Source organism: Taudactylus pleione, unplaced genomic scaffold, assembly GCF_031769625.1.
Source record: "Taudactylus pleione unplaced genomic scaffold, aTauple2 ptg000259l, whole genome shotgun sequence".
In the NCBI taxonomy this organism is placed as follows: domain Eukaryota; kingdom Metazoa; phylum Chordata; class Amphibia; order Anura; family Myobatrachidae; genus Taudactylus; species Taudactylus pleione.
Window position 1 is genome coordinate 2,539,000 of NW_028284661.1, and position 14,446 is coordinate 2,553,445.

The following is a 14,446-nucleotide window of genomic DNA, read 5'->3' on the forward strand; positions in this document are numbered from 1 at the left end:
ATGATGAAATGTAGTTACATTTGCCCACAGTGTCAGACTACCCAGAATACCATAGCAGTGTATAGTGAATCTCTAATAGCCACATTGAATAAAAACACATTGCATATTTTAAAAAGTAAAACCCATTCTTCTCCTTTAACTGGTGTACTACATATATGTTCAAATTACATGATATGAAAACTAGCATATAATAACTGCATATTATTTGTAATACAGATGTAACCAATCATTTTACTTCAGCATAATCTGGCCTAGAACAGAAAAGTGTGTGGCTTCTGCCCCTGATGTTTTTCAGGTTTGTTTTTCTACAGTATGACTTGAAGTTCTGTAGTGCAAAACTGTTTTGCTCTGATGCAAAAAGAATATATATATAATTGGCACTCCTGCAACTAGTATTGTTTATTTTCTAATAGTTACTAAATTCTCCCATTACGGTCTCAGAAATGTCTTAAAAATGTATTATGCATTCCTTGGTTGTAACTGGAAGGTGGACAAGGAAACGGAGATGGTCCATCTTATAGGTGTGTTATGGGAGTGATTGCAATCTCAGACACATAATCGCTCACATTGGAGGCCTTCATCTGAAGGGCAATCTGCCAGGGCCGTAACTAGGGTGGTGCGGTCTGTGCACCCGCACAGAGCACACATGCCCTGTGGGCGGAACCGGCTGCCTCCACCCGCGATCACCACCTCTAACTTGCTTTTCCTCTACATCGGCCGCCCGCGGCTATGTATAATAGTAACTGTGTGCCTAGCGTCTTCTCTACCGGGCGCACCGCTACTATTACACATTACAGCAGGCAGCGCTGCAGCTGCCTGCCCCCTGAGCTCCGCTCCCTCCCCTGTCTGGGATCTATCCACTGTGTGGTATAGGGTCTATTTACTAAGCTGTGTTAGGAGATAAAGTGAACATAGATAAGGTACCTGTCAATCAGTTCCTAACTGACTGCCATGTCACAGGCTGTGGTTGAAAAATGTCAGTTAGGAGCTGATTGGCTGGTACCTTATCACCGTTCACTTTAAACACAGCTTAGTAAATAATGTGTAATGGGGGGGGGGGATTTGTCATGTGTGGCATAATGTGTAATGGTGGGGGGATTTTGTCATGTGTTGTATAATGTGTAATGATGGGGGGAATTTGTACTGTGTTACATAATGTGTAATGGTGGGGGGAATTTGTACTGTGTGGCATAATGTGTAATGGTGGGGGGATTTTGTCATGTGTGGCATAATGTGTAATGGTGGGGGGAATTTGTCATGTGTGGCATAATGTGCAATGGTGGGGGGAATTTGTACTGTGTTACATAATGTGTAATGGTGGGGGGAATTTGTACTGTGTGGCATAATGTGTAATGGTGGGGGGAATTTGTCATGTGTCACATAATGTGTAATGGTGGGGGGAATTTGTACTGTGTGGCATATTGTGTAATGGTGGGGGGAATTTGTACCGTGTGGCATATTGTTAATGGTGGGGGGAATTTGCACTGTGTGGCATAATGTGTAAGGGGCATTTCTACCGTGTGGTGTAATGTGTAAGGGGCATTACTACAATTTAGCGCAATGTATATAAGGGACCCTACTACAGGTATGTAGTGTAATGTAAATAAGAGGCACTAGTGTGCAGAGTAATGTGAATTGGGGGTACTATAGTGTGGCCACGCCCTTTCCCTATGAGACCATGCCCTTTTTTGGCCCACGCCCTGTTTACGATGGGGGGGGGGCACCAAAGCTCTTTCTGGCACAGGGCACCAAAATGTCTAGCTACGGCTCTGAAACCTGCACCTAGCATAGGGGCTGGTGCAAGTTTTAATTCTGCGACAGGACACGGCTAAAGACGCACCAAGCTATATTTCAGCGTCTAAAGATGCTCAAAGTTGAGTTCTTAGTCCTTGCACATTCAGACACACGGATGTACACCAAAGGGCTTGTAGCGCAGTGGCATCATTCACCTTGGTGACACCCGGTGCGGACTGAGTCTGGAGAGTATAGCAGTACGCGCGGCTTCGGTAAAAAAGGGAGTGGCCTCGCAGGCAGGGGGCGAGGGCCTCACGGCCCGAACCCGTTTTAGTCACTCCGGAGATCCCGGAGGTGCAGACTGCCCCCAGTGCTGGTACTTAGGTGTCTCCCCACGGCAGGTGACACCCGGGTAGGGCCTGCACCCCCCTAGTGACGCCACTGCTGTAGCGGCATTTGCGTATGCTATACCAGCAAAAGACACACACACACACACACGGACACTGCAGCGTCTGATTCAATATCAGACCCACAATGTAGCAAATACATTTGCTTAAAACTGCATTGGATGAAAACATAGATTACATAGAACATGATTATAATCATTGTGTAGGTGTTGCTTTTGTGACAGCACATTGGGAACGTCTCTTGTAATTGGAAACTTACCTGATGATAGTGTAATAATAACTGTCTGACAGTATCGCAGTAGCCTGTTCGTTGGAACTACTGACGAGCCCCCGGCAGAACATGCCTAGTAGCAATTACTTAAATTGACCGTTAGAGGTCGCTAGTACGCGCAGACCTGTGCGTATGTCTCTCTTCCCAGCCCCCTCCGGCGGGTTAGGAGGAGCATGGGGCTGCTGTGTGACTGTCAGTCAGATGGTGAATGTAAGATCACTCACGCGGAGGGGAGAGAGCGGGTGTCTATGAGAGCTCCTCTCACACACAGGTTGAGGTAATACTCTGGATAGGAGAGTTTGAGCTCAGTCTCTGTATGGAGACTCAAGCCCTCACTGTCTGTAGAGGAAATCCTGCTCTGAGCCAAAGCTTGCTGCAAACTTTTCAGAAGGGGAAAGGACTGTACAGGGCACTGAGCTGAGGCATGGCTGGGATCAGAGGTTTGTACTGGCCACAACCCGTCATTGGATTGCTGACCTTGCTGGGGATTTCACTAAGTACTCCTGTCATGCTTCTGGCAGAAACTTTGGGTGAGTATTAATGTGTCCTCATAGGCAAACTGCACCTGAATTCTTTCTTTGTACTGTACAATGTACCCAGCCTTTCCTGGTGATGTGTTATAACTACCTATGGCAGGAGTACAGTACAGCCAGTGGGGCAGTACATTATAATGAGAGCTGGAAGCAAGGTAACCACTTGCACGCAGTCCTCCTGCCACACATCAGACATTGCCTGCAAGTTTTCATTAGCGTTGATTACTGTAATGTGAATAGAAAAAAAAATCACCATCTGTTATTGGTTGATATTGTTTCTGCATGATTGTGTAATAAAAAACCGGTATTGTAATATTGTACTATGGCATGCAACATATGTGTCCTCCTTTGTAGCAATTCTCTTTTAAATCCATTGTAGGTTCTGTAACTGCTATCACTGTATCAGCAAGTAGTTTGACTTCAACACCAATAATTTGGAAGGTAGATTAGCTTGTAGTTCTGACTGATAATATGCGCTCATCCACTTCAGGACAATAAAGTCCATTTACACAACACAAAATGTGTGTGTCTACCGTATGTATCAAAGCTTGATGTGAGATAAAATTGTGAAAAATATATCACCAACCAATCAGCTCCTACTATCATTTCTTAAACACAGCCTGTAAAATGTAAGTTAGAAGCTGATTGGTTGGTGATATATAACTCACAATTTTATCTCGCATCAAGCTTTGATACATATGCCCCTGAATAAACCTAGAAATGTGCTTTTTTTTTTTATTTTATTTTTTTTTATTATAAAGTAGAGCAGTTACCCGTTGCAATTAATCAAGTCTAAAGGTGTATACACACGTAACCATGTTATTAACCAACGATTTTCGTTCAGATTTTCCCTTGAAAAAGTGAACGAAAATCGTTTACAAAAATCGTTGGTTACTAAATTAGTGAACGATTTTGTGAATGATTTTCATGAACGATGAACGATTTTTTAATCATGCATACAGTATATGGAAATCGTTCATCAATCATTCTGTACAACATGAAAGAAAATAATTTGTTGGACAGTCAGAATGGACGATAAACTGCAAACGGGAACGTGCATGAACGATTTTCGTTCGTTGTTCACCTTAAAAAGATTAACGATAACGACATTGTTCTAGTTAAAGCATTAAAAAAATTGTTGTGTGTACGCACCTTTACTATCATTTATCTAGCACAGTCTATGAAATGGCTGAAGCTGATTGGTTGCTAAAGACAACTTCTCCACTTCTCTCTCTTGACGGTTTGATACACCTCGCCCATATGACATGTAGGTCTAGAAGTGGCAAAAATAACTTCACATTCTAAACAGATTGAGGCCTGGTTTATACTACTTTCAGGGACCTAGAAATATCTGTCACTATGTACTCATCTTTTTTCTTATGCATCATAGTTATTGGTAGCTTACTATTTAGACTTTAATTTGTCATGTTTTTCCCAGTACAGTCCCCTTTTTTCAAACCTAAAATCTTATTTTTACTTTACAATACTTACTTTCCAATCACATACACTCCTTATGACCCCATAGTAACAGGACAAGTGTGAATAGATTAGTATAATGGTTTCCCTTGGTGCAGACCTATAGGATAGATATTAGGGTCGGAGTAACCTTCAGTTCATATATCTTGGTTTTCCATTGAATACTAATGGAAGCTTTATTCATATTTCAACGAAGTTTCCTATTTGCAGCTTTGGCTGACCATAATCCATTTTTTACACAAGTGTGGCAAACACCAGGGGCTGAAATCTATGCCCAATGACAATATGTTGTGATTTTTATTGAAGCTCTAACAGGAAATATTTTTATATATATTTTTAACAGGACAGATTGCATTGTACTATGTAATACACAGTATATAAATGATTATTGTGTTTTGTGCGTCTCAATTGCATACCATAGTTAAACCACCATATGACTGTTGTATAAATTGAATATTTCCTGTGACAGAAACATGTAACATCAAAATGTAGTGTAAGTTGGATCTGTAGGTTTCATTGATAAACAAATGTAGCAAAAGACAGGGGCATATGTGTTAAAGATCGCAGCATGGATAATAATACATTTTTACATGATCATCTCCACTATATCTTAAGGGAAAGGAGTATCAATAACCACTGTCCCTGTGATTTACATACCAAAGTTGTCAGAGGATCCTTTCACATTTTTTAAAGATTTCTCCTCGGATACTGACATTACGCTTGTGCACATTGTCAGTTTCTGGGAGTCTGCGGGAGAAGAATCTTAAGATTTATGCCTCCATAGACATAGAGATTTACGCCATCTGAGGATGGCGCAAACCAAACTCTGAAAAGCTTCACTTTTTGGAGTTTGGCACATCGGGGTCAGACTGTAGTCCCCATTGACATTAATGGTGACTGACATCTGCAGCTGTACATAGCCTATTGCAGGAGATTTCTGTGTAACCTCCTGTATTAGGCTGCTTTTACATAGCATTGATACATAAACTGATGCAGAAACTGTTGTTTCTGCATTATTTGTAAGAAACCAGCTTGAAGAATAGGCCCCTTAGTAATGTGTTAGTCATTGTCTGACATACATTGCAGGCTGGTTTTTTGACTGAGTTGCGTATTGGTTGTGTCCACCAGCTCATAATGTGATGTCTATGATGAAACACATAATAGGTGTGAGAAAAGAGATGTGTGAATCCAGAAAGAAAGAAGTCAAGAATGATTAATTTGCACTGTCTTATGTGTAAAAGGATCGTTCTGCCCAAAACTGAAATTTCACTGAGCCAAGGCCATTAATGTTCCTTAAGAAGGGTTCATGATGCCCAACTGGTCCTTTGGACCTCCAGCACTCACCACTATCTGCATTGTACCGCTGAGTGTGTCTGTCGACCACATGCTGCCTGTCTGGGAAAATACTAGGTTAGCACAGGAGAAAATGGAGTCCAGCGATGTCTGACGTACTCTCGCTCCATCCAACCCAGACTGGCATCATACTGTAAGTGGCAAGCAAAGGTGACCAGAGGCAGGTACTTGTAAGACAATGGCCTGAATGCAGGGCTGCAACTTTTTGAAGTGAACATAAGATATTCCACCTAAAACTGACAATTACATTAGTGGTGAAATGAGATTTACAATTTGAAAAGTAGTCTCAGCACCATGAATTGTAAACCTTTTAACAATCACTGCATTTTTAATTTATGATCTAATTTGCTTATTTTAATGCAACATGCCTGTATTTATAGACTGTGCATAGGTCTGTATGCCAAAATGGCATTTGTGAGGATGGGGAGGAATTTCATCTTCTGATGGAAGTAAGTGGTAGATTAACACTTCTTTCTGCAATAATGTCTTATGCTCCAATGCATGCAATGCGGTTCAAGGAACAAGAGCACATGGTAATAGCAGTCATCTGTATTTTTAGCTCTGACTACCGTGATAGATTTATTTTTTAATTGTCATCTCATATAAACTGAACCTGTGTCCCTTCACTCTCATGATTATTTCAGACCTAGGGGTAAATTTACTAAAGTTAGAGTTTTTAGAAGTGGAGATGTTGCCCATAGCAACCAATCAGATTCTACTTAACATTTAAATAGCACCTTCTAGAAGATAATAGCTAGAAGCTGGTTGGTTGCTGTGGGCAACATCTCCACTTCTAAAAACTCTCACTTTAGTAAATGTACCCCATAGACTTGTCTGGAATAAGCAGTGTGTTAAGAGGGAAAATGTTAATGAAGGTATGGTCTATTCCAGGGGTAGGCAGCCTGTGGCACTCCAGCTGCTGTGGAAGTACACATGCAATCATGCCCTGCCACAATGTTATCATACACAAATAGTAAAACTGTGGCAGATCATGCTGGGATATGTAGTTCCACAGCAGCTAAAGTGCCGCAGTTGCTTACCCCTGGTCTAAACCAGTTTTTCCCACCTCCAATCATCATGGACCCTAAACAGCAATGTTTTCCAGGTCTCCTCACAAAATTGTGAAGTAATTAATACCGCTTGCGAATCTTTTAAAATGTCAGTCACTAATGAGTACACCTGTGCTCCACTACGGCGTCTTCTATAGGGGCATTTTATAAAAAAAATCTAGGGGTTTATGGATTAGCCTTATTGGTTAAATGATTGCTGCTTTCAAAATACGGGCAAACTCACCAGAATCCTACCAGAGCCTGTATGTCACAGGCTATTCCATAAACCCCTTAGAGGTTTATTCAGTTGTCCACGCGGTTTTAACTGCAAAAAACCTTGCGGACCTTGCGCCCAATTCTGGATTACTGCGGGTATCGCACTCCCGATACCCGCGGTATCCAATTTGAAAAAAAAAAAATGCACACAGCGTTTTCTTTTTTCAAAACCCCATGCAGCAATAAAAAATAAATGGTCCAGTGGTGTCCGTGGCTCCCTATCATCTCCCCTCCATCTTTACACTGGCGAGGGGGCTGCTGGGAGATGTAGTTCTCCCAGCTGCTGCCTCTGGGGGGCTCATACTCACAGGGGGGCGTCACACACACTCACACTTACTTACACACACTCACACCTACTTATCACACACTCTGCTGCAGATGACCGGGTTCCAACAGCAAGGATTAAGAAGACTTCCAATGGCTTAATTAATCATTGGGGGAGGGGGGTTCCGGGGCAATTACTGACCATTTTTCCTAAAAATATGGATTTTAGGAAAAGTGGTCATGCTCTGGATCTGCAAGGGGAAAAAAACTCCCGCCGTTCAAAAAATGAAACACCAGGCACCTAATTGATTACAAAAAATCCCACTGCAAAAATCCTACAGGAAAAACCCAGTAGGTGCATGATTTTTGCTATTCTTGCAACTAATTGAATATACCCAGTAATGTGAGTGTCCAGCTTTTGTATGCGTCGGGTGGATTAATAAGAGCATTTTTGCAAATAGAAATACATTGCATTTTTGCATTTATTTTTTGTTGAGGTTCATTAATTCGTCTTTTTCTTCTTTTTTTTTCTTGCTTCGGCATAATTTGTTTATTTACAAGGATTTCCCCTAAAAAAACAATCTGACTATTTGGTGGTGGTTGATTTGATTTTCTTTTTTACATTGCTATAAAATGCGAACTAAAAGGGATTGGAGCTGGAAATTGGTGGAAAACAGACCAACATTATTTTATTGGGCTGTTCATCCTAGTTGTCTGTGCAGAAGCTTTGGCAAAATATTTTTGCATTTCAGTTCAATAGTCAGTGGCTGCACAAATTATGACTTATAAATATTGTATAAACAATTTAGACTGTGTTACTTGATGAAAATAAAAGAATGATAGATGGATGACTTTATCATGGTCACTTTTAGGGGAAGCTATTGAGGCCATGGCTTGTTTAGGAATGGAGTTGTTAATGATCCACCATGTCCCTGTCCTTCTAGAGAGCCTCCTTTTGACCACTTGAAGTCTTAAATCAAGAATACTTAATGCAATACTGCAGCCAACATGGACGAGGAGAGGAGCGAAGGGCCCGATAATAGGAGCACCTCCATATCCTCTGCAAGGTGTAGTGACGTGATCTCCGTTCACAAAGGGAGATGTGCTAGCCTTGGAGAGTGATAAAGTACCAACCAATTAGCTCCTGTCATTTTTCAAACATAGCCTGTAAAGTGACAGGAGCTGATTCGTTGGTACTTTATCACTCTCCAAGGCTTAGTACATCTCTTTCACAGTCTGTAGTCTGCTGAATGACGGTCAGGAGGATCCAGACCGTTTTCAGCTATGTTCAGGCTGTGAACGTTTATTGTTCAGGTCCATACACTGAAAGATATTTGTATTATACCAGAGGCAGATTTTACCTAGGAGCTACAGGGCTGTCACCATGTCAGTAAAATGTGCCACCTCTGTGAGTCAGTAACTACTCTGTAACTGGCAGTGACTTCCCATTGGAAACGCTACCTGCCAGTCACACACAGGACAGACAGCCAGTGGGGAGTGCGGCTCCTGGTGTCCACTGTCCAGTTCTAGTGGTGCAAGGTCCCAAATAGCAAGCCGCAGTCTCCTTCTAAATTTTCAGTGCCAATGTAACTTATATAATTATTGGCAAAGCACGACCTCTATGTGATGTGTTGTTTGAGTACAGCTAACGGACCTGCCCACTAAGACACAGAGGGTACAATTCAAATGTTAGCTCCAGTGGGTGTCAGTGCCAATTCAATTGTTGCTCCTTTAGGCGCGATAGCTGCCGGTGCCAGCATTTCTGCTCCTGGCCCTCAGGATGCAAGCAGAAATGTGTGATAAGTCCTGGGCGTCCTAACCAGGACTTTAGACAGGTATAGCCATTTTACGAGGCTAAACCCGGTCTAATTAGGCACGACGAGCATTATAATGATCAGTCAAAAATGTTATTGCAACATTATTTAATTAGAGTGCCTTAAAAAAACAATTGAATCGCCCCCAGAGGGTGCAGACCGCCACTAGACAGGGGATGCTCTGTTTCTTACCTTTGATTGTCTAGTATCCGGACACTACTGAACAGAGAAAATTAAGCTCAATGCAATGAATAATATAAAAGTTTTAGAATGGTTCATCTGGATAGCAGGCTGATCCCTTAGGGGTTGGTAGGCTGAGCCAGGTGGTGCTCCCCCTTGACCAGCGCCCCTGGCAAGTTCCATCCTGGCTGACCCTTTGTTACAGCCCTGCCTGTATCCATGTTCTCTTTCCTTATCTGCAAATGCCTCTGTGTACACCGAACATGTTAAATGATACCTATTTATAAATTCTTCCAATTTAGGCTAGCCAATACACCAGACTACGATCACATGAGAAGCTCCCATGTTTACATGCCCTAATTCATTCCTCCCAACTGTCCTCATTTGAGGGGACTGTCTCACTGATCAGGACTTTTGTTTTTGTTCAAGGACATTTGTTCCAGGACAGTTGGGAATGTGTGCCCCTTTAATGTACATATACCAGGGCAGTTGCATGTGGCATAGAATGGGGTATTTAGGGCAGTGATTCTCAAACTTTGTCCTCGGGACCCCACACAGTTCATGTTTTCCAGGTCACCCAGCAGGTGCACAGGTGTATTCGTTACTCACTGACACATTTTAAAAGATCCACAGGAGGAGCTAATTATTTAACTTGTGATTCTGTGAGGAGACCTGGAAAACATGCACTGTTTGGGATCCTGAGGACCGAGTTTTAGAACCTGTGGTTTAGGGGACTGGAAGAGTTTGGGACAGCCCAGTGCAAGGGGCTGGGTAATAGGTTAGTATAATGTGCCATGCGCCCAACACTGTGTCCACACGAACTACTGATTTCGGACAACTAAAAGAATGTCAGGTATGTTAATTTGACCAAGAAAATGACTATAAAATGCTCACCATGTTGCAGATTGTGTCAGGAAGACGGAAAACAGAGGCAGATTGCAGACTTGTGTTAGTTTGTATCAACACTGTGCATTGTTTGTTCTAATTAGTAAATGGTAGTCCCTATCGGGCAGTAGGTAATTAAAATAAATTGTCTGATCTATGTATGGAATTGCCAATATCGGAATCTTAAAATGAACATTGGTTGATAGAAAATTTCTTCTTTTGTCATGCATATTTAAATGCATATGCAGGATGGTTTATGCACAGACAGTATTTTATCTGTTTGCACTGGTTTCAGTACAGATTGCCAGGGGAATGCTTTGTTTCCACTGATTACTGTCTGAGCGATAACATCCCACTCAGTGTGGTATCGGCATAGTGTCTGCTCAAGGTGTCCATGGGATTTCCTGCTATTCTCTTTATGGTACAACTATACTCCAAAGCTTCAAAGGCTCTTTGAGGAAAGCGTTCTTTGTATAATAAAAATGTTATGTATACAAATGTATTTATAAATCAGCAGATGTATGTATGTGTATAATATATATATATATATATATATATATATATATATATACACCTAATTATATAACACACACACACCCTTATCTGTTGATCTATAAATAAGTGTGTGTGTGTGTGTGTGTGTGTATATATATATATATATACATATATATATATATATATATATATATATATATATATATATATATATATATATATATTTGTGTGTGTGTTTTTTTTTTTTCCGTCAATGCCATGCAATTTATTGTGCATTGTGATGGATAATGAACACCTAAGTATATTGTGAGAGGAGTTTTGTAAACTTTGCACCCACCCTCACCTCAGACCACACAGACTGTGGCACATTCTGGTACTGTCACTATCTCTGAAGTGATGGCATACAGATTTCATTCAGAGATTTCATTAAGAGAGATTTTTCCAGTCCACCCCAACATTCACAAGTGACCTTGTTTTAGTGTACAAATAAATAGAATACAAAAGCTCACTGCTCTGTATTTTCGATAGATGATTACTTTAAATCGGCCACTGTGGAAAATGTCACAAAATCCAATCTCTGAGTTAATCACATGGAAACCCTTTTACAATAAAAGTTTTCAAAATCGGAAGGAAAAACTTAAATTCTTACAGCTCTTTGCTCATTTAGTTATGTGCACAAACCAGCTTTTTTCTTCTCCAGTTAATATGAGGAACGCTGCTGACCTGAGACGGGGAAATCTAGGGGCGCTATGAGGAATTAGTTAATATGTTTAAACATGGTGCCAAAAATTATGAAATTTTGGAAAATAGATCTGTGTTAATATATTATTAAAATGATTGATACAGTATAATTTTTATTAGCGTTAATAATTTGATTAGCGTTCTTTTTTTGGTTTTATTTTTTTCAAATGGCCTTCAGAACTAAGAAGTAGAACCGTTTAGTGATAATGAGCATTCCGGGTTGTGTGGTTCAGCGAGTTTGTTTTGTGTATGTGATAAATCTAGTGGAAATCATTTGAATTTGCCCAGCATCCTAAATACGGCCACAATCCTCCCATTGCTAGTAAAATGATGACTCTGAAGCGCTACCTAATTCAAAAACCCATCTGCTCAGTTGGGATTTCACATAACAAGTCTGAGACATTGCTTACCCCACAGCTGCATCCTGGCATGAAGGCGTCACATGGCCCTCTTTCCTGAGAAGCTTTCTCTGGCTCCTCTAATAGGGCCGCTAAACCTGAACTACAATATGCCCTATAAAATAGATATGTCAGTGTTATTTGTGACTATGCATAACCATTCCCATACCTTGAAAGAACCTATTTTGATTTTCTATGCAGCTGAGTGCACTGCAAAAGTAGGTGCTGGTGCATGTACAGAATTAGGAGCAAAATAAAAAAAGGAGCTATTCACTTCTGGAACACACGATATTGCAATGTAAGGGATGCTTGGTTTTTCAGACCCAACCCCCAATACACAAAAAGTCTTTGTTTTGTTTAGCTCTGATTTAAACATGCTAGCTTGCAGGGACATCACTTCTGTAGAGGGGCTGTCCCGAGAATGCACTATCCCTTTTGAAAAGCCTTTTACTGCTAGCTTTTCTTCTTAATGAACAGTACCGCGCATGTACAACTCATCTGTAAATGGTTGTTCCATGTCAAAGGAAATGGGAAAAGGTAGCCAATGCCACCTGAAAATGGTGTTTGCTGCCAGAAGCAAGCTCCAAAAGCAAAGATATGGAAATTGATAAATTGGGCAATTTCGACGTTCTCTCAGAGATCTATGTGATATCCGCCATTATCTACGTAAGTGTTGAATAAATCAATGGCTTTTCTGGCGTAATGGTGCGTACACACGGTACGATCAGTCAGCGATAACGATATTGCTGACTGATCTCCCTGCACCTTCCCGGTGTGCTGGATGATTGATATCGAACATCCAGCACACCACCAAACCACCAACGACGGGCCAGCGACCTGCGATCCCTATGTAACCTGGTTGAGGTTTTCATAAATAGACCTATTGGTATTTTCTTCAACACTCCATATGGAGTGACTGAAAAGCAAGGGCATGATGGAATATTTTGGGCCTGGCACTCTTCCCCTGCTGAGACGAGATCTAATGTATATGAAATCACAGTGAACTTTAGACTTCTAGTGGAGATTACACACCAATAAACCTGACAAAAATATTTTCACAATGAAAAGTATGGTACTTCTGTAAATGTCAAGTTACACAACTCTGGACTGTACTAGTTCAATTTAAATATTCAACTGATGTACAGGTTTATCTAATGTCACTGCACAAACGTTTCTTTCTATGAATACATATGCTCATGTTGTGTATGCAGAGGACAAGTTGGGTTGTCACTACACAAAAGCAGTTTATCATTTACACCTAAAACTTCCTTGGTATTGTTAAGAGGCAATTTTCTTCAGGACGGCACTGGAGAGACACCATCTGGCTGATTCAAAGCTGACTTCAGCACTTGTGAGATTTGAATGGTATTTTAGGGGCATATGTATCAAAGCTTGATGTGAGATATATATCACCAAACAATCAGCTTCTAACTTACATTTTGCAGGCTGTGTTTCAGAAATGATAGTTTGGAGCTGATTGGCTGGTGATATATATTTCACAATTTTAACTCGCATCAAGCTTTGATACATAGGCACCTTAGTGTGCTGATCTGTTTGAAACAAACTCAACATGCTCTGTTGGTATTCATATGACTTTTCTTGTCATGTAAATTCTGAGTGACTTGGCAGTGTATCTTCATCACAGGGGTCTCCTATGTCGCATGTCAGACCTAGAGATGGGCAATATTTTCAAAACTGTTCCATAAAATATTTGGCTGTGAAATTTTACATATGTATCTGTTGAAATTTTACCTCCAGTGTACCCTGTCCTATACCAGCCACAGCACAGTTAATTGACCTTTGTCATCCTTGCTCTTCCCATGGATTATGTAATCATTCTGTGACATGTTTATGTATAAATACAGTCATAGGCAAATGCAGGGGGGGTTTCTGTCTGCCTGGAAACCCCCCTCCCTAGCCCACACCATGACTACAATAGAAATAGTAATATAATAGATTTTACAAGTGCTGCATGTTATTCTCACTATCACAAATGAAATAATTAGCTTTACCTATGGATCTTTTAACATGTATCAGCTAGTAATAAATAACCTGTGCATCAACTAGGAGATTTGGAAAACATTCACTGTTAGGGATGTGCTGCTATAGAGCCCAATATGTACATATATGTCCAGGGCAATGCTAGGTTGCTCTCAGACTCCCGGAGTTGCTCTAATACTCTGGAATTGTGCCCACATCTAAAATAAAAACATTCAGCTCAGGCAGGATGGCCCTACTGCTGCATTTAATGGCTTATTGTGATCGCTGGTCCTGGACATGCTGGAATTATGACACACAATACACTTTGTATGATGCATATTAAAGCTGGATAAGTACTAATTATACCCTCTTCATGGACTAGCCAGACTCACTCTAAATCAAGCATTTGGAAACCCCCCCCCCCTCTAGAAATCCTGCGTTTGTCACTGCCAGTATTAAATAAAATTGTGCAAAACTCATGAGACTTTACCACTGTATTTCACACCGCTTAATAAGATGCTGCTACTGAAAGTCAGTTTGCATTCATCTCTAGTTCAGTTTTATTAAAAGTGTATTTACTTGGGCCTAGG

At 40.9% G+C, this 14,446-nt stretch overlaps 1 protein-coding gene across 2 annotated transcripts in view; it reads left to right on the forward strand.

Moving 5' to 3' along the window:
• Positions 1-2,547: 2,547 nt before the first annotated feature.
• The window catches only part of DCBLD1 (discoidin, CUB and LCCL domain containing 1), a 91,965-nt gene continuing 80,066 nt past the window's right edge, over positions 2,548-14,446 (forward strand). For both annotated transcript variants that reach the window (XM_088480967.1, XM_088480966.1), the window contains exon 1: positions 2,548-2,942. In XM_088480967.1, coding sequence (XP_088337093.1) covers positions 2,837-2,942 — 106 coding nt within the window. In that variant the 5' untranslated portion in view covers positions 2,548-2,836. The remainder of the gene's footprint in view (positions 2,943-14,446) is intronic.